Source organism: Cetorhinus maximus, chromosome 22, assembly GCF_964194155.1.
Source record: "Cetorhinus maximus chromosome 22, sCetMax3.hap1.1, whole genome shotgun sequence".
In the NCBI taxonomy this organism is placed as follows: Eukaryota; Metazoa; Chordata; class Chondrichthyes; order Lamniformes; family Cetorhinidae; genus Cetorhinus; species Cetorhinus maximus.
In genome coordinates this window covers 63,489,361-63,514,035 of record NC_135900.1, presented here as the reverse complement: position 1 = coordinate 63,514,035, position 24,675 = coordinate 63,489,361, and the positions used below count along the sequence as shown (strand labels likewise).

Genomic DNA, 24,675 nt, shown 5'->3' with positions numbered 1-24,675 from the left:
CTGCGGTGATGTCCTGGAGCTGAGATGACTGACCTCCGACAACCACAACCATCTTCCTTTGTGCTAGGTATGACTCCAACCAGTGGAGAGTTTTCCCTGATTCCCATTGACTCCAGTTTTGCTGAGGCTCCTTGATGCAAAACCCGGTTAAATGCAGCCTTGATGTCAAGGGCAGTCACTCCACCTCACTTCGGGAGCTCAGCCCTTTTGTCCATGTTTGAACCAAGATTGAAATGAAGTCAGGAGCTGAGAGGGCCTGGCGGCACCCAAACTGGGCACCAGTGAGCAGGTTAATGCTAAGCAAGTTCCGCTTGATAGCACTGTTGATGACGCCTTCCATTACTTTACTGATGATCGAGAGTAGATTGATGGAGTGGTAATTGGCTGGGTTGGATTTGCCCTGCTTTATGTGTACAGGACATACCTGGGCAATTTTCCACATTTCCGGGTAGGTGCCAGTGCTGTAGCTGTACTGGAACAGCTTGGCTAGGGGCGCAGCAAATTCTTAGGCACAAATCTTCAGCACTATTGTCAGAATATTGTCAGGGCCTGTAGCCCCAAGAAAGGACAAAGCAGAATAAGACTCCTGGGAGGACAGTGTCTCATTTGGCTTTGTTTTTGTCTGTTTTGACCTTCCACAGAAGCCTGAAACCATTTCGCACCAAAACTAAACATGTATTAATACAACCAAAATCACGAGTCATAAAACTTGGAGGTAGTTTTCTCTTTATGCTTTCCTGGGATGCGGATGTTGCTGGCAAGACCAGCATTTATTGCCCATCCCCACTTGCCCTTGAGAAGATGGTGGTGGGCTGCCTTCTTGAACCTTCTTGCAGTCCAGAAGATATAGGTACCCCCACGATGCCGTCAGGAAGGGAGTTCCAGGCTTTTGGCTCAGTAACACTGAAGGAATAGCGATTCAGCTCCAAGTCAGGATGGTGTGTGGCTTGGAGGGGAACACCATTACCTGCAAATGCCCATGTATTGCTACTCTTGTCCCTCTAGGTGATTGAGGTCATGGGTTTGGAAGGTCAAAGAAGGCTTGGCAAGTTGCTGCAGTCAATCTTGTATATGGTATACAAAGCCAATGTTTATCTTCAATGATGTCAAGCTTGTTCAATGTTGTTGGAGCTGCACTCAGCCAGGGAAATGGACAGTATTCCATTTCATTCCTGACTTGTGTCTAGGAGATAGTGGACAGGCTTTAGGGAGTCAGGAGGTGAGTTACTTGACACAGAATTCCCAGCCTCTGACCTGCACTTGTAGTCATAATATTTATATGGCCGACCCAGTTAAGTTTCTGGACAATGGTAACCCCAGGATGTTGATGGTGTGGGAGTCAATGTCAAGGGGAGATGGCTAGATTCCCTTTTGTTAGGAGATGGTCATTGCCTGACACTTGTGTGGCACAAATGTTACTTGCGACTTATCAGCCCAAGTCTGAATGTTGTCCAGGTCTTGCAGTATGTGGGAAAGAACTGTTTTAGTATCTGAGGAGTTGCAAATAAGATACCATTAGAAATAGGAGTAGGTCATTCAGCCCATCGAACCTGCTCCCCCATTCAATAAGATGGCTGATCTGATTGAGGCCTTATCTCCACTTTCCTGTCTACCGCCCATAACCCTAGACTCCCTTGTAGATCAAGAATCTGTCTAACCTAGCCTTGAAAATATTAAATGATCCAGTCTCCAGTGCTCTCTGTGGAAGAGAATTCCAAAGACTAACTACCCTCTGAGACACAAAATTCCTCATCTGGAATGGAATACTTTGCAATCATCAGCAAACATCTCCACTTCTGACCTTATGATGGAGGGAAGGTCATTGATGAAGAAGATCAAAAGCAGCTGAAGATTGTTGGGCCTAGGACACAACCCTGAGGAATTCCTGCAGCAATGTTCTGGGATGATTGGTCTCCACCGTCCTTTGTGCTCGGTACAATTCCAACTAGTGGAGAGTTTCCCCCTGGATTTCCATTGGCTCAATTTTGCTGGGGATCTCTGATGTCATACTCAGTAAAAGCCAGTCATTCATACCGCTGGAATTCAGAAGCTTTTCAAACATGGGAAAACAGAATACTCTAAATACCTCATTAACTTTGGCCAGATTATATATCCAAACCACTGCACATCTCACTACACATCGCTGATTTTGTTTTAGTTTTCAATATCTGTAGCTCTATCTTTTAATTTTTATACATTTTGCTGTATTGTTAAATCGACAAAGCAGCATTTTTTTCAAGATACTTGCATTGCATTTACATAATCTAAATTAAAATCGGTGCCCATTATTTTTCCTCCCCTTCAAACCTTCGCTGGATTACAGCGTTTTTGTTCCAAAATATTTATATTTTGGGCATTTTGAAAGGAATTAAATGAGGGGAAAAGAAAGCTTCATCTTAGAAAGGGGATTAAGTGAAGTTTCACACATCAAGAGCATAACATCACAAATCAAAACATTCCCGATATTAGCTCCCCTTCGCCAGGAGTAACAGTAACTGAACTGCAATAGAAGTATTTTGAGATTAACCTTGATTTGTTAAGCATTAACTTCTATGCTGATTGAAATAGATTTTGATTAAAGTTTAAAAAATCCACCTTTTCAAGATATATACACAAATTGTTTATGACTTGAGCATTTCAAATTGTAAAATCCTTAGCTGGGCTTTGTAAACTATTCATTTGTTCCAATCCTTCTACTGTGAAATATCACTGCAAATGTCAAGTCCATCTGAATTTGAAACGAGGAAGGGATGTTCTCTACATTCAAAGCAGTTAATAACAGTTCCACATAATATTCGTATGCATATATGGTAATACAGTAGTGTGAACAGTTCAAAACTTAACGGAGCTGTCACTTTGATTACCAATACATTGGGTTTTGATCTCATCTCTTTCTAATGCTCAAATAGTTGCTGCCCACTTCCATCTAGGCTGTATAAGCCTTCATATACAACTTGGCAGCAACTTTTTGAACTTAACTCAAACAGATGAAGTAGTACAGAAAGTTCTCACTTAAAGTCATTAATTGGCTCCTGGAAAATATAACGTTATGCAAAACAATACATCTTGAGGCTCACAACTCCCTCCCAAGGCTGCCTGCTCCACCTTACCTGAGACCCAGTTCTCACAGGCTTAACATGGGAGTTATGCAGGAACATTCAGGCATATGACAATATTAACATGAAACAGCAGCAATGCAATGAGAATGCAGGGTTGTGATTGGACAGTGACATTAACACAAAACAACGTTGTTTGGGACGACATTAAGGGAGGACTTCCTGTACTCCACTTACAAAAAATCTATATGCTAAAGCAAGAAGTATTTATTCTAGTTTTGAAACAGTTTATATTATTCTAGTCAACCAAAAGTATCTCCCTTGAGTGGATTAATCGAGTATTTTAATTGGATCATTGTAAAATTAGGGTGGGATAAGACCAATAATATGTACCCTAAAAGCTGACTGGGCTCATTTTCAATTTGAGTGCAAATTTACAACAATTTGTTCCCTTCAACAAAATAAGTACAAAGATATCACATGTTTATGGTGATGCCAGCAGTCAGCCAACAGGTACCCATCTCTTCTTCCGAGGGTTGTTGCCAGGATAGTAGAATGTATTTAATTTTCATACAAGCCGGTCATTCATGCAGGAATCTTAATAACTTTCCAACAACAATGGTACCATTTAACAGCTTGGTGGGGTGTAAAGAAGTTACCTATAAGTTCATTCAATGGTGGTATCAAATTTTCAAAGTGTTACCTTGATTATTCATTGCATTTTAGGGGAAGGATCAGTGTTGGGGTTTGGGACACGCTTACAACTATGGAATCCGTTTGACAGCGTGTCCCTAAAAGCATTACAGTGGCAGTGTAAAACTCCTCTTTGTGTTAATAATGCATCTTTCGTGTACTTAAAGTGCACCCACAAACCAGCGTGACATTTTAAACATTTCCCACAGCTATCATCTGTACAAAATATGTACAGCAGGTAGCCAACTTAAAACAAATCTGTGTACTGAATGAGTGGTTCTATGGCGTTCCAAATTTAATTCCAAACAGTTGTCTTGCTGTGCAATATTGCTACAATGCAAAGCCAACGCTAATAAGTAAATGTTATTCAATATATCTGATCCTTGGTTATAACTTACCTGATAGTCTCATAATTCCAACTTTAATTTTATGATGTATCTGTCAGTTCAAACAGCTTTTCCTATAAGGAAAAAAATGCAAAGTTGATTCTAATAATACAAATTGTTTTATAACAGAAATAAATCAGAATATTGATGGCTTAAAATATGATTCCAATGAAACTGTGGGTGAATCTACAGATGTTTACTATTCCATGGTGCAAGGTATATTGCGCCAGCTATTTTTAAAATTGAAAAATCTAAATAAAAGGTGAATAAACCTGAAAAACAAGCCCTAACCAAGGTTGAGAAAAGTCGAACAGAAAGTGATTAGACAACACAAAGCATAGTTTTAAAAAGTTATAATGGGAGGAGAGTTCCATAGTTTGAAGGTATGAAATGATGCAATAAGTCTCATATCTTACGACATGAGTTGCCAATCAGGATTTATTTGAAACTGCAAAAGCTGAAAAGAGTGTACGCTCAAAAAGAGCCATCTATTAGCTTCAGCAACCCTGGATTAGGTGGGGGTACAATACAAATCAGAGCTCCCATGACTGATTACTATCAATTTCTGCTTGGATTATGTGTATACAGAATTAATTACTTTGGACTAAAAACAGAAAATGCTGGAAACACGCAGCAGGTCTGGCAGCATCTATGGAGTGGGAAAAACAGAGTTAACGTTTCGAGCCTGTTTGACTCTTCTTCAGAGCATTCCTATTTGGATTTGCCCAGCACAAAGCAAGCTTATGGATACTCAACTGAATGCAACCTTGTGTGTTAATAGACACATTTACAAAAGCAAAATACTGCAGATGCTGGAAATCTGAAATAAAAACAGAAAATGCTGCAAATACTCAGCAGGTCTGGCAGCATTCTGTGAAGAGAGAGAAACAGAGTTTACGTTTCATGTCAATGAAAGGTTATAAACCTGAAATGTTAACACTGTTCTTCTCTCCATAGATGCTGCCTGACCTGCTGAATATTTCAATTTATGTTTTTATTTGTCAAACACATTGCTGCCTACTGCTCTTCCATGGTTATCAACCTTCTGTAACATAATTCCTCCACATCTTTGCTATGCAGATGCAGTACCAACATTGTTGAATGGACATTGGGTTAAAACCACATTGCAAATTCACTTTGATTTGTTCTATTCACAAGCAGCATGGCTTTTTTCAATACACCCAACATGGTTAAACTTTCCTGATTCCTTTGATTCTCACCAACAGTGATGTGAAGAGTGGAGAGCAGTTTCTCCTATAAATCATATCATCTCTAGCCTACAGACGGTCAACCAAGTCTCAAAAGACCTCATAGACTGCTATAAAACTGGACTGGGACATTGTCCCTGAAAGATTCATCTATGTGACAACATATGTCCTTTTGGACAAAAATAAACCATGTTCCATATAAGTTTTAGATATTAACATTGCAGCTAACATACATTGATCTAACACGCATTGAGGAAAAATGGAACTGCCATAACTTAGAAATATAGGCAAGAATTTCAATGCACACACATGGCCAAGGCAAAATGGATAAGATTTATCAGTAGAGAGACTGGGAAACCATACGAACAGACGAAATAGGAGAAGTGGACCATTAAGCCCCTCGAGCCTGCTCCGCCACTCAATAAGATCATGGCTGATCATCTTGTGTTTTGAATTCCACATTCCCATCTATTCCCAATGATCTTTGATTCCCTTGCCTCACAAGAATCTATCTACTTCCACCTTAAAGATATTCAATGATCCCGCCTCCACCACCTTCTGAGAAAGTGCGTTCCAAAGTCGCACAATCCTCAATAAAAAAATCACCTCATCTCTATCCTAAAAGGGCAACCCCTAATTTTAAAACAGAGTCCCATGGTTCTGGACTCACCCACAAGAGGAAACATCCTTTCAACATCGTCCTTGTCAATAATGTTCAAGATCGTATGTACTTTAATTAAGTCCCTCCTCACTCTTCTAAACTCCAGTGGAAATAATCTAGTCTGACTAACCTTTCACCATAAAACAACCTGTTCATTCCAGGTATCAACCTAGTAAACCTCCTCTGAACCGCCTCCAACGCATTTATATCTTTCCTTAAACAAGGAGACCAAAACTGCACACAATATTCAAGATGTAGTCTCACCAATGCCCCGTACAACTGAAGCATAACATACTTACTTTTATGTTCAATTCCTCTCATAATAAAGGATAGCATTCCATTAGCCTTCTTAATTACTTGCTGTACCTGCATGCTAACCTTTTGTGATTCATGCACTGGAACATACCTAGATCCCTCTGCACCTCGGGATTCTGCAGCCGTTCTCTGTTTAAGCAATACTCTGCATTTTTATTCCTCCTATCAAAGTGAACAACTTTTCATTTTCCCACATTATACTCCATCTGTCCTTTTTTCGCCCACTCCCTTAACCTATCTACATTTATCTGCGACCTCATGTCACAACATACTTTCCTACCTATCTTTGTGTCATCTGCAAATTTAGCTCTCATGCCTTCACTCCCCTCATCCAAGTCATTGATATAAATTTAAAATGTTGGAGCCCCACACAGACCCCTGCTGGACTCCACTCATCACATTCTGCCAATCAGAAAAAGACCCATTTATACATACACATAAACATGATTGCCCTTTCACAAAACCATGCTGACTCTTCCTGATTACCTTGAGTTTCTCTAAGTGCCCAGCCATAATCTTCTAAATGATCGATTCTAACACCTTCCCCACGACAGACATCAAGCTAACTGGCCTCTAGTTTCTGGTATTCGGCCTCCCTCCCTTCTTGAACAGAGGGATTATATTTGCTACTTTCCAGTCTGATGGAGCCATTCCAGAATCTAGGGAATTTTGGAAAATTAACACCAACGCATCTACTACCTCATTAGCCACCTCTTTTAAGACCGTAGGATGAAGTCCATCAGGACTCAGAGATTGTCAGTCCACATCTCCATCAGTTTGCTCAGTACCGCTTTTCTCGTGATTGTAATTTCACCAAGTTCCCCTCTCCCTTCCTCCTCCTGATTTACAGCTCTTACTTGAAAGCTTTTTGTATCCTCTATAGTGAAGACAGAAGCAAAGTATTTGTTCATTTCACCCACCATTTCCTTATTATCTACTATTAACTTCCCATTTTCACTTTCTACAGGACCAACATGCATTTTACTTACTCTTTTTCTTTTTCAATACCTGTAGAAACTCTTGCTATCCGTTTTGACATTTCGAGCTAGCTTCCTCATATTCTAATTTCTTACTCCTGATTAACCTTTCAGTCATTGCCCGCCTTTCTTTATGTTCTGACCAATCATCTGACCTGCAACTCATCTTTGCACAGTTGGATGCTTTTTCCTTAAGTTTGATGCTTGCCTTAACTTCTTTAGTTAACTACTGGATGGTGGTTCCTCCTTTTAGGATTTTTCTTTACAGTAAGAATATACTTATTCTGAGTATTCTGAAGTATTTCCTTAAATGTCTGCCGCTGCTTCTCTATTGATCAATCCCCTAGCCTGATAGCTCAGTTCACTTCAGCTAGCCCACATAGTTGCCCTAATTTAAGTTTAAAATACTAGTTTTAGACCCACTCTTCGCCCTTTCAAACTGGATGTAAAATTCAATCATATTGCGGTTGCTGCTGCCTAGCAGAGCCCTCACTGAGAGGTCATTAATTAATCCTGTCACATTACACAATACCAAATCTAATATAATCTGCTCTCTGGTTGGTTCCAGAATGTGCTGCTCTAAGAAACTCTCTCGAAAGCATTCCAGGAACTCCTCGTCCAGGCTACCACTGCCAAGCTGATTTTTCCAATATTTATGTAGATTAAAATCACCCATGATTATTGCTGTCCCTTTATCACATGCACCCAATGTTTCTTCTTGCATACTTTGTCCTAAATTGTGGTAACTGTTAGGGGGCATGTAGACCACTCCCACTAGTGATTTGTTTCCCTCTAGTGTTCCTCATCTCCACCCAAACAAATTCTATATCCTGATCTCCTGAACCATGGTCATCTCTAACTATTGCTCGCATGCCAAGCTTTATCAACAATACTACCCCTCCACCTTTACCTAGCTTCTTATTCTTCTTGAATGTCATATACTCCTCAATATTCAGGGTCAAATCCTTGTCATCCTGCAGCCACATCTCCGTACTGGCTATTAGATCATATTTATTTATTTCAATGTACAGTTTCAATTCATTTACTTTGTTATGAATGATACACGCATTCAGATACAGAGCCTTTAGTTTTGTCTTTTTGTTATCTTTGTAACATCTAGTATTGACTATTATCTCTCTGCTCCTTCCTGCTATTTTATGACTCCCATTTCCCATGTTACTATTATGGTCTCCAGCATTAAATCTACCCCTTGATTTGTCACATCTACCCAAGCTTGATCACACACCCCCCTCGTTTACTTTAAAGGCCTCTTTACTTCCCTAGTTTTTCAATTTTCAAGAACGCTTGTCCCACCACGGTTCAGGTATAGACCATCCCAATGGTAGAGCCCCCACTTTCCCCAATATTGGTGCCAGTGCCTCTCGTGCCAGAACCACTTCTCCTACACCAGTCTTTGAGCCATGCATTCATCTCTCTAATCTTATTTTCCCTATATCAATTTGCACATGGCTCAGGTAATAATCCAGAGATTATTACCTTTGAGTTTCTGCTACTTAATTTGGTACCTAGCTTCTCATGTTGACTACACAGAACCACTTTCCTTGTCCTGCTTATGCCATTGGTACCTACATGGACCACAACAACTGGATCCCATCCCCCGCCTCCCACTGCAAGTTCCTCGCCAGCCCTGAGCAGATATGCCGAAACCAGGCACCGGGCAGACAACACAGCCTTCTGGACCCTTGCTCTTTGCTGCAGAGAACAATGTCAATCCCCTTCACTATACTGTCCCCTATCACTACATTCTTGTTAGCCCCACCCGCTTGAGCGGCTTCCTGTACCATGGCGCCGTGGCCAGCCTGCTCATCCACCTTGCAGACCTCACTTTCATCTGCACAGGTTGTGAGTACTTCAAACCTGTTTGACAATTGCAAAGTCTGAGATGGTGGTATGCCTCCACTCTTGTCTGCTCGGTCCCATTACCTGCCTCATTCACGGTCATATCCTCCTGTCCCTCACTGCTGACCAAAACAGATGATGATCTTATTCTAAGAGGCATGACCGTCTTCTGGAACAAAGTGTCCAGGTATTTCTCCCCCTCCCATATGTTGTGCAGTATCTGCAGTTCAGCTTCCAGATCAACAATCCTGATCTGGAATTCCTCCAGCTGCCTACACTTTCTGCAGATGTGTTTGTCCTGGATTGACTTGGCGTACAAAAGTTCCACAATCCACAGCTGCAACATAAACCTGCCCTGCCATTGTTACTTATGTTATCTAGTTAACTTAATTTAAGTAATTCTTAATTAACTTAGAATAATTGCTATATATACCTCTTTCCCCCCATGCATCAAATTCCCATATGAACCTAATCTGCTACTCAGTCTCCGTCTCACTCCAGCATAGTTGCCTGTCTCCTTGCGCACCCCTCACTGCAGTTATTCACCTTCGAGCAGAGAAGTTTAAAATGAGATTTAATAGAACTGTTTAAAAATCATGAGTGAATTTGATCAGATCAAATAAAAAGGAACTGTTTTCTGTGGCAGAAGAGTCACTAAGTGGAGGGCTTAGATTTAACATGATTGGTGAAAAAGCCAAAGGCAATATGAAGAATTTTTTTTATATGTGCAATATTGCAACCTGCAATGTACTACCAGGAAGGCTGCCAGAGGCAGATTAATAGTAAATTTCAAAAGGGAATTAGCTAAATACTTCAAGGGAAAAAAAGTACAAGGCTACGTGGAAAAAACAGTGGAGAAGGCCCAACTGGACAGCTCTACCAAAGAGATGGTACAGGCGGGTTGGGCTAAATGATGACTTCATGCATTGTATCATTGCATGATTCTAAAATATTCCTATGGTTGTCTAGCTAAATAGAACCTTTTATGAGTTAAAGAATAAGAACAGGCTAAGCTGGTTATAAACAAGCCTAGCAAAGAATGAATCAATATTATATTCAATTATGTTTATACCTATGATTGTGAAACCACAGGAAATATTGCAGGCAAACTTAGTTTCTGAATAGGAAATTTATTAAAGGAAAATGAATGTTTTGAGGCACCAAAATATGTCTGTATGAAGCATGGATAAACAAGGGGCCTAGTAGCAGCTGCAGTTTTGTAATGTAACTAAGCATAAGGACTGGGGTGTGCATAATGGTCCCCACAATAGTCACAGACATGGTCGGCAACTGCAGGAGGCCAGAGGGATGGTTCAGCCCTTCATTCTTTTTAAATTCTACAGGCCTTGCCTTCGCCTCTTTAAACGCTACTGGCCTGGGTGTGGTCTCTAACTTTTATGGGTTCCAACACGGCCCTTTTTTTTTAAAACTGCTGTGCTCCGGAAAGTCCTCTGCCTTTACTTCAATTTCCCTAATCCTTACGGGAGCTATCAACCCTGCAGGATATTCGGGGCTTCTGCAGCTATCTTCAGCTGAACAGAGTTTTTCTGGTTCCCTTTCGTTTCTCTAGTCTCTGTGGACTGTATTTGACCCTCTGGATACCTCACACCCCAAATTATTTTGCAACAATAGGTCCACTCCTACTTTGGGTAAACCCTGCACAACTCTGACCATCATTCCACCAGTGATCCACTTACTCTGCAGGCAAATTTTTACTAGAGGAACCTTTAAGTGTGAGCCAATAAGACCTTTTACTAGCACTGTGGTGTTTGCTCTGCTTTCGGGCAGCAACTCAGCAGCCTTTGCTGCAAACAGTGTTTGAAAACATTATCTCCAAAACTAGTTGTTTCTTTTCTTGGAGCTTGTGATACAAAAGGGGTCAAGCAAGGAGCCTAGGTAAGTATTTTATCGACATCCTCCCATTCAAATTCGAGCTTGGTACTTTCAAGGCTATGGTCACTTCTGACTGCAGATCTTCCTGTTGTTTTTTGGTGAACCAACAGCTCTCATTTGAGTGTCCAGGCCTGCTACACTGGAAGCAAACAGGGCATGGTCTTGCTGATTTACTTTTAAAGCTCTTTCTTTTTGTTGCATCTCTGACTCTGGAAACCCTGTGCTCCACTATGAGTGTTTTAAGGCTGCATTGGAAAGTTTTTAAACTTCTCTAGCATAACTATTTCTCTCAGACCTTTGTAGGTGAGGTCAAAAGCTAACTCCTTAATTCTCTTGAATTCCAGCAAAGTCTGTGGGGCCTTTTTCCATGGGCTCGGGAATTGTTGGTGGTAAGCCTCTGGTATGAGTTCATAGGCACTGAGAATAGCCTTTGTCTGGTCCTAACTGGCAGAGCTCTCAACAGGCAGCATGGAATAAACCTCACGGGCCTTTCCTACTAGCTGACCATGTATTAAGAGCACCCAAAACTCTTCTAGTCATTGTTATTGAGCTGCCACTTTCTCAAAGGCTGTGAAGAAAATTTCAACGTCCTCGTCTTCAAATTTAGGGACAAATCGGGAACACTTTAAGAAATCAAAGCTTGTCTCTGTGCTAAGGGTATTTAAATTACCAGTAGGTAAAGTCAAGGATAATCTGTCTCAGTTCCCAACCTTTCTGTGCCTGTAACTCTCCCTCAAACTTTTCTAGCTGGAAAGCATGCTCGCACTCTCTCCTCTTGGAATTCCCATGTCTCCCTTTTCTCCTAGGCCACCCTTTCTTTCTTTTTTTCCTGGAATTCTAATTCTAGCCTCCGCTCCACTCGGCAGATTTTGGCTAGGCTAGCCTGGTCTGTTTCAGGTCCTAAATCTTCTACCTGTTCTGAATCTGGAGCGAGGCCAAGGTACTCAGCCAGAATTTTTAGCACCTCGGGCTTCTGTACTTTCTTACTTTCTATTGTTAGTGTTCACAAAGCTTACTGCTATAATCCATTTGTGTTTCTGGTTCACATTTTGACAATATTACTTTCCCCTCTACTTCCAATTCCCCAGAAGTCAGATTTGGCTCATTTGCACTAGGTTTTATCCCAGATTGCAACCCCCAATTTTGCCATGGACAGAATGTGTGTGTTCCTTTTTATTGCCTGTGATCAGTAAACACCCCAGATGTTTAAACTGCAATATCTCACTCACTCGTCTCACGCATGCTATCACACATACAAAGTTTAGATACAGATGAAGGTAAAGCAATACAGTAACAACTTAAAATTATCTCAGTCTTTGTTGTGGTAAGCTTGTAGTTTCTTAGATGAAGCGGATGCTTTAGCTGAAGTGAAGGTCTTGTAAAGCAGAGGATTCTCAATAAACTGCAAGGCTTCTTGCAGTTGCATTTTCAGGAAGTTGGTTCTCAGGTGATCTTGAAGTTGGAACAGATTGGAGAAAGTCCTTCTCCACTTTCAAGGTATTGCTGTTTTTTTTTTACCTTGGCTGCTTGGATGACTTAGCACAGGTTCAATAGCTTTCTGTGAAATTCTGTCTGCAAGCAGCTTCTTGTTGAACTTTTGAAATAGACAACAAAATGGTTTCTCATCATGTTATTTGCACCAGTTCAAAGTCCTTTTTCCAAAGCAAGGTGTGTTGATTACACATCCTGTGTCGTTGTTTGACACCATGAGTGCTTGAGACAGCCAATGTCTGTGTGTTTGAACAACCCATTCAATTTGAAATTACCCTTTTGAATTAATTTCAAGAAAGGCACTGATAAAACATTCATCTGGAAGGTTCCTTTGAGACAGGGAAGTGGTTTCAACCCACATAAGAAGTCAGGCAGCTGTTCTTTGAAGCCTTTAGTTCAGTTTTAAAAATATAAAGTATTGTCTGAAAGTTCATAATATATTGGAACATGACACAAGCATTCCCTCAAAAATGCTGTGAAATGTCAGCCGAGACTGTGTGCTGAAAACCTGCAATGGACTCAGAAGTAGGGGTACTATTAACTGAGCCATGCTGACTTTTTAAAAACTATGTTATTAAGACATATCTATTTATTCCATAAGAAAATGAGGGTAATGCTGTTGATGTGGTGTACATGGACTATCAAAAGGCATTTGATACAGTGCCACACAACAGACTTGTGAGAAAAGTTATTGCTCATGGAATAAAAGGGACAGTAGCAAAGTGTATACAAAATTGGCTGAAAAATAGGAAGCAGAGAGGAATGGTCAAGTGAATATTTTTTAGGCTGGAGGGAGGATGGTAGTGGAGTACCCCAGGGATTGGTATTGGGACACTTGCTTTTCCTGATAATATATTAATGATCTAGATCTTGGTGTGCAAAGGACAATTTCAAAGATTGCGGATGATACGAAGCTTGGGAGTGTTGTAAACTGTGAGGTCAGGGTAGAACTTCGAAAGGACATAGACAAGTTGGTGGAGTGGGCAGGTAGGTGGCAGATGAATTTCAATGTGAAGAAGTGTGGGATGATGCATTTTGGTAGGAAGAACATGGACAGACAATATAAAGTAAGGGGTGAAATTTTGAAGGGGGCACAGAAGCAGAAAGATCTGGGTGTATATGCGCATAGATCATTGAAGGTGACAAGACAGGTGGAGAGAGCAATTAATAAAGCATATATTCCTGGGCTTTACCAATAGGGGCATAGAGTACAAGAGCAAAGAGGTTATGTTGAATTTATATAAGACACTTGTTAGACCTCAACCGAAGTATTGTATATAGTTCTGGGCGTCACATTATAGGAAGGATGTGAACACATTGGAGAGAGTACAGAAGAGGTCTACAAGAATGGTTCCAGGGTTGAGAAACTTCAGTTATGAAGATAGATTAGAGAGGTTGGGACTGTTCTCCTTGGAGAGAAGGCGGCTAAGAGGAGATTTAATAGAGATGTTCAAAATCATGAGGGGGCTGGACAGAGTAGATAAGGAGAAGCTGTTCCTGCTCGTAAAAGGATCAAGGACGAGAGGAGCACAAATTTAAAGTGATTTGCAAAAGAAGCAAATGTGACATAAGAAAAAAAACGTATTCACACAACGAGAGTTTCGGGTCTGGGATGCACTGCCTGAAAATGTGGTGGAGGCAGGTTCAATCGAGGCATTCAAGAGGGCATTAGATGATTATTTGAATAGAAACGATGTGCAGGGGTATGGGGAAAAGGCAGGGCAATGGCCCTATATCATAATGCTCATTTGGAGAGCTGGTGCAGACATGATGGGCCAAACGGCTTCCTTCTGTGCCATAAAAATTCTGCAAAAAAAATTCTTAGTAAATAAAGAGATGCGATCATACAAATCTCAAAAGTGAAACTTAAGCTGTTTACAAATGTCATCTAGCAATCTCATATTCTTTATCTTGAGAGGGCTGAGGGGGACAGGAAGAGAGATGAAAGCAATATCCACGAACTCTGTACATTGCTTTCCTTTATTTACCTTTCTTCCTGTGAACACACCTAGTCAAATGCAGTCATTCCCATCCCCAAAATGGACGAATCAGTTTCCACAGGTCTAGCTTTAATTGGAGAAGCCCAAACCAGATCTGTGGTGCAATCAGATCTGACTGTTTATAGCAATGACAATTATTAACAGGGTGTGTCTGGGATATTTGCAATAGCATTCCATTACTGAAATACCAGCTAGTGCTGCACTATTATGGTGTATTCCCAATTACTTTCTGGTGGCAGAATGGCTTGTAGTTGGCCTTTCACATATAGAATCAGAGTTTATAAAAGCTTGTCACTTTTGGGAGTGGGTGAGAGATTGTGGGGTGGGTGAAAGGCCCTTAAGTGCAATGAGTTTGACAGTTATCTATTCAAATTTTAGTTGCTGTGATCTCAGATCTGCCCATAACTGCAGTGAAGGGTTTTTGGAAGTTGCAGTTAAGGCCCATCACTGTACATTATCAAGGAAAAGTTAAGGAACTTTTAAATTCAAGAGTGCAATTCCCAGCAAACACTCTTTTCACCCTTTGTTTATTGTAATCATCAGTGAAAAATCTCGAAGTTACTGTTTAGTAAGGCCATCTGCCTCATCCTTCCAGAGGAATCCATGTTTCAACATCTAACATCATCTTACCTACAACCGACCCAATCTACCCAGGATAAGCTGCACTGCAAATCCACAAAATCAGTCTATATGTCTGCCATCAGTTTGCTATAATGGAGGGAGATTACAATTCTGCCCTCTCAGGTGGACAAAATGTCTATAACAATATTTGAGGGAGAGCAGGGAGTTCTCCCCGGTGTCATAACCCAACATTTACCCCTCAACTATCACTTAAACAAGTGACCCGAGTATTAGCAGATTGCTGCAGCCTTGCTGGAAACAAATTAGCTGCCACATTTCCTACATCAGTGATTACATTTCAAAAGTACTTCATTGGCTCTAAAGTGTTTTGGGATGCCCTGATGTTGCAAAAGACATAATAAATCGAAGTCTTGAGGCACATCAGGATCTCTAAATTACATACTGGAGCACATCTGACTAACACGTGACTGAAAATTGAAGAGGGGAAAGTAGTGTATGCAAATCGTCTCAACTTAGAATCAAATTGAATGTAAACGCACCAATTTGCAGACAACCCCCTTGGACTGTATGCTTAACACCGAATATGAATTCAAAAGTATTAAAATTGTATTAAAGCACCTCAGAAGAACATGCTGTATGAAGGAAAGTTGAATTCTATTGCACTTTTTAATAGTAGTTTACATCTAGGCTGCATGCCTGACAAAACATGTTTATGCTGTTTATGATCCACACAAGCCTCCTCCCACCTCGTTCCAGGCAAATGTAAAATGCTGCACATTGAAACAGCTGTGGCTCAGTCCATAGCACCCTCGCCTTTGAATCAGAAGGTTGTGGGTTCATGTCCCACTCCCGGAAACCAAGAACTGTGATTGTACTCGAACGAGTTGCAATCTGTGACTGTTGATAACTCGAAAGAGTTTCATTTAGGTTGTGGGTTCATGTCCCACTCCCGGAAAACCAAGAACTGTGATTGTACTCGAAAGAGTTGCAATCTGTGACTGTTGATAACTCAAAAGAGTTTGAAACAGCTGTGGCTCAGTCCATAGCACCCTCGCCTTTGAATCAGAAGGTTGTGGGTTCATGTCCCACTCCCGGAAACCAAGAACTGTGATTGTACTCAAAAGAGTTGCAATCTGTGACTGTTAAGAGGTGTCAGCTGTGGCTCAGTTCATAGCACCCTCGCCTTTGAATCAGAGGGTTGTGGGTTCATGTCCCACTCCCGGAAAAACCAAGAACTGTGATTGTACTCAAAAGAGTTGCAATCTGTGACTGTTGATAACTCGAAAGAGTGTGAAGCCAGCAACATATATATGCTCCCTTTCGACTATGTTGAAATAGCTGAGGATGATGATGATGAAAGAAACTCAAGAGTCTAACCGATGCAAAGCAACAAACAGTAGAATACAAGTCATTTCCATCCATTGTTTTATCTCTACCTTTTAGCCTATTTCGATTCCTTCACCCCGCCCCACCCCTAGAGCTATCTGTACCTTGCTTGTCCTGCTTTCTACCCTTAATTAGCACATTCCTTAGATAATATCACCACCTCTTTGTCCTTTTGTCTATGACATCTTTTGGCTATCTCCACCTATTGCTGGCCCTCTATCCAGCTCTTCCCCCCCCCTGCCTAAACCAGCTTATAGTTCACCTCTTTTCTATTTTTCCTTAGTTTTGTTGAACAGTCATACAGACTTGAATCATTAACTGTGTTCCTCTCCGCAGATGCTGCCAGATCTGCTGAGTTTTTCCAGGTATTTTTATTTTTGTTTTGGATTTCCAGCATCCGCAGTTTTTTACTTTTATGAGTGTCGTGTACAAATTGGAAAGTCTTCCATTCTTTTCAAAGTCAAACCACAAGTGAGATATTGAAATACAGAGATAAGCAATGATGCTGATCCCAATTATCAGGGGTCTAAGTCAGTGCTTTATCCCCCACTGTGACCCCATTTTTAAGCTTGGCAAGGGGGTTGGAGGGGTTTGTCCTCAACCATTCTGAAGATTTTGATGGGGCCTCAGAGCTAAGAGGCCTGAGAGTCCTGCATGTGCATGTAATGGAGCCTCAGCACCAATTCCAGGACTGCCCTGTCAGAGTCTCTACTCGACAGTCACCATTGCTGCCTTGGTCCTCATGATTCCAAATGATCATCCCACGGTTTGGGAACCTCTAGTCTAAGTTATTAAGTAGAGCAGAATAGTCTGGAATTTTTGTAAAGTGATTGAGATTAAGTAAGGAATTAATTTAGTATTAAACCACTTAGGCTAAAAGCCTGTAGAACTTTGCTGACAGTGGTTTGAAGCTGAACTTTCTCATGATTTGTCATGCTTCGATGCTAGCTGCTCAGTCCTTTAGCCAAAATAGGAACATTCCACGATTTGCTGAACCAAACACCAGCAGCACCTACTAGGTCTGACACCAGGATGACAGATGTTCAGACAGCCTGGAACTTCAATGAATGGGTACGAGCTGGTGCAAAAAGGTTATAGAATGCAGATGAAGTAACACAAAATGCAAAGGAGTAAGGGATTTAGAAACTGGTTGTTAACAACGCCTGTAACCTGTCAACTTCTACAGAAAAGCATTGCCGTGTCCCAAGATGTTGTGTATGACTATGTTCATTTAACCTGAATAATCTTGTAAGTGTTTGACTTTCTCAGTAATATTGCATTATTAGGTACATTTTATGGTTTGCTGAACCTAAACTTGGTAGATTTCTAAAAAGATTAGCATTACTGAAAGTTGGTCAGTCACCTGGCCTAAATGGAAGGCATCTTCAGCTGCTGAAAGAAACAAAGGTAGAAACAACAGAGGGATTGATCACAACCTTTCAATTCTCAATGAGTACAGGGGTAGTGCCACAGGACTGTAATACCACTATTCGAAAGAGAAATAAACCAGCAAACTACAGGTCTATCAGCCTGACATTGCTGATGGGATGTTAAAATTTGGAAAGGCATGGTTTAATTAAGAAAAAACAGCATGGGTTTGTTCAAGAGATATTGTGTGTGACTAACTTGATTGAAATTCTTTGACGAGGCCACAGAGGGTTGATCATGGTACTGTAATAGATGTTGTATTTATGGACTTCAGGAAAGCAAAATGCCATACCGTAGGCCTGTTAAAAAGATGGAAGCCCATGGAATTAAGGAAAAAGTGGCAGCATGCTTATGAAAATTGGTTCAGTAACAGGGAACAAAAGGCAGTGGTGGGTGAATGTTTTTTTAGGCTGGGAGGGAGTTTGCAGTGGTATCCCTCCATAGTCAATTTTGGATCCATTCTTCTTTTCATTTTTATAAACAACCTAGGCTCTGGCATAGCATTATGAAGTTTATAGATTATGCAAAAATTAGCAATGTTGTAGACCCTGATAAGCAACATAGGAATAGGAGTGGGCCATTTAGCCCTTTGAGCCTCTTCTGCTGTTCAATGAGATCATGGTTGATCTCTGACTTAACTTCATACACTTGCCTTTACTCCATATTCATTAATAACTTTGATTTAGCTTCAACTGCCATTAGTGGAAGACAATTCTAAAATTGTACCACCCTTTAGGTAGGGAGTGCTTTCCAATTTCACTCCTGAAAGATCTGGCTATAACTTTTAGACTAGGCTCCCTAGTCCTAGACTCCACAACAAACAGGAACAGTTTTATCTATCTATCCTCCATTCCCCTTAATATCTTAAACTCAAATCAATTTAATTAAGTCCCTCAATTTCTACATTCTAGGGAATACAACCCTAGTTTGTATAATCTCTCTTCGTAATTTAACCCTTGGAGTCCAGGTATCATTCTGGCAAATCTATGCTGCGCTCCCTCTAAAGTCAAATACCCTTGCCAAGGTATGATGCTGAGAATTGCTCCCAGTAGGCAAGGTGTGGCCTAACCAGAGGTTTGTATAGCTGACGCATGACTTCTACCCCCTTGTATTCTAGTCCTCTAGATATAATGGCCAGCATCCCATTAGCCATTTTGCTTATTTTCTGTATCTGTCCTTGATATTTTGATGATCTATGTATGTGAACTCGTAGGTCTACTATGAATTCAAGTGTTTCTAGCTTTTCACCATTTAGAAAATAATGTGATCCATCCTTTTTAGGTTGAAAGTGGATGGCCTATTTGACTACATTGAAATCAATTTTCCACAGTTTTGCCTAATCATTTAATCTATTGTAGGTTTATGTATCCATCTACATTACTTACAATGCCATCTAATCTGCATTATCAGCAAATTTCAATGTGACTTTATTTCATCAGTCATTGTCTTCTTCGCATGTAAGACAGCTTTGCAGCTTTAGAAGTCTAAAACCAAATTAGACAGCAAGACACAGCACTATGTGTTGTTAGGTGGATTGCCTTGAATCCTATGGTAAATTTTGGAAGACCACATTCATTCACAATGTGAACAGTCTAATCTGGGTGGCCACAGTTGCATGCTGGTTGTCAGTGAAATTTTATTTGTGGAGGATGTGTGATGTCCTTGCATGGAGAGTGAGGATCCTGTTGAGTACACACCACTATTCGAGAGAGGCTGAACCCTGGAGACTGTCTGATCATGCACCAGATTTTTGTTGGCGATATTGGCGACAGCCCAGAGGTTTTGTCATTTGTCCTTTTTGCCAAAACCTGCATAGCTCATAGCATTCAGAGTTCCAGAAAGATGTGCATGACTTGAGTCGCATATTTGATAGGTTCTAAAGGTCTTCCTGGATTGGTGATTCTAGATTGGCTTCAGTGCATTCAAACTCTTTCAGCATATTTGCCTTCTGGCACAAGTCAGGAGGTGGGATATTGGATAGGGAGAGTTATTGTACAGTCGTTGATTTCAATGTACCACTGACTGTCCTCACCACATCAATGCAGATAGTATCCAAGCGTTTTGTGTGGCTGCTCTCTGCCCACACAAGGGAGCAAAATTCTACTGAAGAATGTACAAAAACAAGGCTAGTGTTATGCAGAGTATGTGCAATGGATCCCCAGCTGGTGCGTATTGGTTTCTGGATAATGTTTACCCTGGTCTTGGACTTTTCTGTGACTCCAAAGTACTTGGGGGTATGATTCATTTTTGATCGGTTTGCCACTAAATGAAACCTGGAGTTCGCTGTTAGCCAGTCAGTTGCAGAGGTGGAAAGCAGTGACTGTGGTCTTAGTTGGGCTTGAACGGAAACGACAGTAGTTGAAATATTGCCCCATCACTTCTAAGTCCCGGGACAAGATGCTGTTGAAATCCTCAAGGTTGGTTGCCTGGTAGCAAGCGCCAGGTCATCTGTATAGGCAAACTTCCTAGAGGTGGTGGTGGGAGGCATGTCACTCAGATCGATGTTGAAGAGAATTGGAGCTAAGATAGAGTCTTGGGGGAGTCCATAATTTCGGGCCCTTGTGTAGCCTGTTTGGTCTTGGAGTGTATCTGTGATTGCTGAGCATTAAAGACAGGACAACACTGTAGGCTGGTACTGGAAGTCTGGCAGTTTAACTAGTCCATCAGTCATTAATAAATAGTGTGAATAGTTGAGACCCCAATATCCTTGCAGGACACCACTAGCCACATTCTGCCTATTACAGTACCTGATGATTCCAACACTGTCTCATACAACTCAGCAAATTCCCTAACCAGCTAATGATTTGCCTTCAATTCCATGAGCTTCAACTTTAGCTAACAGTCTCTTTTGAAGAACTTTATCAAATGACTTCTGGAAGTCCATATAAATATCATGCATAACATTACACTCCCCTGTTCACTACTCTAGTCACTTGTTCAAAACATTCAGTCAGGTTTGTCAGGCATGACCGAATCTTTGCAAATCCATGCTGACTCTCTCTGGTCAGCTGAAAACTTTTGAGGTGTTAAAAGTAAAGATGGGGATAGTTAAGAGACATCAGGATCACAAGACAGGATGTGGAAATGGACAAAGACACTGCAGATGAAGCTCAATGCATAGTAGTGTGAAGTGATACACTTCAGGAAGACGAATATGAAAAGTGTATTATAAATGGCAAAATTTAGAAGAGTGCAGATGAGCATACAGATGAAAACCCTGAAAAGATGCCAAGGCAAGGTGATAAGGTGGTTAAAAAAGGAACGAGTAACTTGAGTTCCAGCCAATTTATCCTTCAACCAACACAAAATAATCGCGGTCATTCACCAGTGCCATTTGTAAACATAATATGCACAAATTGGCTGCCATAGAAAGCAACAGTGACTGTACTTCAAAGTATACCTTTGCCTGTAAAGCACTTTGACATATCCTGATGGCATGTAAGAGGAAGAGAAGAATGAAAGCATTTGCAAGCTAACTGATGTGACCACAAATTAATTTTCCAACTTCTGAAGACATTTTCAGTACTCCCGTTAGGAACTACCCAAAGTAACAGTGGCAACCAAGCAAATCACTGTTAAAGAGGTGGGGAATGTACAAATCAAAGAGGAAAGCATCAATGTAAACTATCAATAGGCAGCCACTTTGACAAGTGAAAACTATTTATTAAACATAATCATGCAGCAAAATCTATCAATAAAGAGTAGAAAGAATCAAATCAGCCTCCCATTTGGCCCTGAGCTGATCTTCCTATCATATGACCTTCTCCATCAGCAATACTGCCTCATTTCAGCTCTGTAATATGGCCCATTTCCTCCCCCATCTCAGCTCTGCTGCCCTCAGAGACCCATTCACCCATCAAGCAGAATCCCACAACTAGTGGCTCTCAGTCCAACATCATCTCAACTTTAAAATTCTGATTTTGTGTTCAAATCCCTCCATGGCCTTGCCTCTGCCTGAACTTGCCACCGCCTCCAGTGTCACTAAGAGATTAATGTCTATAATGTTATTGGAAATTATTTTTAAATTAGACTTGTAGTAGGGTCTGTGTCTATGTGTGTGTCTGTGTGTGGCTTAATTGGGTTAAAGCCAGCTAGTCTGGGTGCTTTGATATATAGCAGTTTGAGATGTTAATTAGAAAAACGTAAGGGTAGAAGGTAAAGAGAACATTTGCATTTGTTGAATAAACCATTCAAAAGAATGGGTAAAATCTTGCACCTAGCTGGGAAACACCAAGCAATGTGTTTATATTAGTAATAAAATTGATGGAATGAAAGGATTATTGTTGAGAGGTAAAATTAAAAGAAAACCTAGTAATACAATAAAAAATTTACATTCAAAGGGAAAGCTAGATATAAATCGAAAGGAGTTTGTGTGTGTGAGGCACAAGCATGTAAGATCTAACCAGCCTGTAAGCCCTACAACTATGTCTGCAAAGGAACCAAATTGCAAGGGACCTCACTTTGCATTGGTAAGGTCAAATGTGCTTTGCCTGGTGTCTGTTTAAAGTCTATGGGTTATTGTTGCCTTGGTGAAGATTTTCCTGGGAGTGATTAATTTGGGGATTTGTTTAAAAATTATGGTAGTAATTTGTAGACATGTGCACTTGCTTAATTTGTTGTTAAACTAATAAATGTTTAATTTAGTTTTATACAACAAAATCCTCTTGAGGATTGGTGGTTTTATTTCTGAATTCAGAGCTGCATCTCGAACATACCAATTGAAAATATAGGTTATGACAGTTGTTCAAGTTTTCCTCTGGGATTTAAACAACTCAGCCTTTACCAACTGCTGTGTCATAACATCCAGGCCTTCAAGAAATCTGTGTTCTTCCAATCCTGGTGCCTTGTGCACTTCCCTACTTCTTTCACTCCTTTATTGGGAACCATTTTTCCAGCGGTTTGTGGCCATAAACTCTGAAATGCTCTCCCTAAATCTCTCCACTTTTCTATCTATTGAAAACTCTGTCTTTGATCAAGTTTTTCTTCACCTGTCCTTAGGTGCTCAGTATCAAATTTTGTTTGGTAATGCCCCTATGAAGCATCTTGAGACATTTTACTAGATTAAAGGCACTAAATAGGTGCCAATTGTCATTTTTGCAAATATTTTTGAAATCTTTCATTCACTTTGGACCTGTGTACATTCTAACGTACTGAAACTAGGTGTTTAATGAGGAACTTTTCCCATTCTTGGAACCACTACCCCTACCCTTGCCTGCCCCACACTAATGAAGCTGGTATCTCCTTTACCAGCTTCCCTCTTCCAATACCCACCTTTCCCTGCCTTGACCAAATTATATCCCACCAGCCTCTAAACCTGTTCGACCTGGAGAGTGATACTTGGCCTCAACTATGCATGTGCAATGCTACAAACAGCATACTAAAGAGCATGAAATAAAAACAAATGAAGTTGCTAGAATTACAACAGTAGGTGTATTAAAACCTGAAGAGTGGGGGGGAAAAACATTGCCTCATTAGATCTGATAGGTGCACAATTACTACCTAAACTTCTCATTGAAATGTGCAGCAATGTTTGTAGCATTTGCTTTTATTGCATAGCTCCATTTGGTAGGATCATATAATGTAGAGCCGATTAAAGCTGGGAGGGAAACTGCTAATATTGGACACGTTGCATTGAGATAGAGACTGCACAGTTCCTGTGGCAACGATACCACAGGATCACCTGGACCTTGGACTCAGGAAAATTCTCATATCCAGCACCTGTTTCTGCAGCAATATCAGGCTTGGATTTTACCTGATCATAGTAAGCTGTTGAAAATTATATTAAATGACAGAGCTCTGACTGGCAGACACTTTCTTCAGTTAGTCTGATGTGTTCCTGCTGTTATGCAATTATTTCTCTGGTTAAGCAGATTGAACAGTTCATGCTGGACTGTAAGTAATACTTATATACTCTTTCTATCACGTGATAACTTTCCCATTAGTGGCTCACTTCCTAACTTGGGCTATGGAACAAAGACAGGTAGGTAGAGTAAAGATACAGTTCAACCATGATCTAACTGATCAACAGATCGAGGGTTTGAATGGTCTACGTGTTCATCTTCCAAAAGCCTGTTCACCATCTACAAGGCAACAGCCAGGAGAGTATGACAGGAGACTCTCCACTTGCCCTGGATGGGCAAAGCTGCAATAACACACAAGAACCACAACACCATCTAGTGCAAAGCAATCTGTTTGATGGACAGCCTGTTATGACCGATGCAGTTGGTAAAGTGGAGTTCTTTAAAATTCCCAGAGGGAAACTTTAAACAACTGTCATAACCTATAATTTTAAGTGCTATGTCGAGATGCGACTCTAAATTCAGGAATCAGACCACAGGTTCTCGAAGCTTTACATTAAACTAATTGAAATATTTCATTAATTTACACAAGTTAAACTATATACACATGGCTACAAATTACAACTACTGTAACTTTTAACAAATTCCCAAACTAATGTCCATTAAGGCAACAGCAACCCATAGGCTTAACCAAACACCAGGCAAAGCATTTTCACCATACGAATTCAAAATGAGGTTCTTTTCAGTGTGAAGCCAGGTGGAGGCTTGCAGCTGCCTTTTGATCTTACATTGCCTCTGCTCTGCACACCTGAAAACTACTGAAGTTATACCTACCACCACTGATTGTCTCACCAGCCTCTTTGAACTTCACCTTTTAACAATGAAACCCCTTTCATAGTACCAATTTTATTAGTAATATAAACATATTGCTTGGTAGCTGC

General features: G+C 40.7%; 1 protein-coding gene across 2 annotated transcripts in view; it reads right to left on the bottom strand.

Annotated features, from left to right (window-relative positions):
- LOC144696756 (protein FAM3C-like) overlaps positions 1 to 24,675 on the bottom strand; it is a 58,552-nt gene that overhangs the window by 24,766 nt on the left and 9,111 nt on the right. For both annotated transcript variants that reach the window (XM_078568439.1, XM_078568441.1), the window contains one exon: positions 4,148 to 4,209. In XM_078568439.1, the coding sequence (XP_078424565.1) occupies positions 4,148 to 4,160 (13 nt within the window). In that variant the 5' untranslated portion in view covers positions 4,161 to 4,209. The remainder of the gene's footprint in view (positions 1 to 4,147; positions 4,210 to 24,675) is intronic.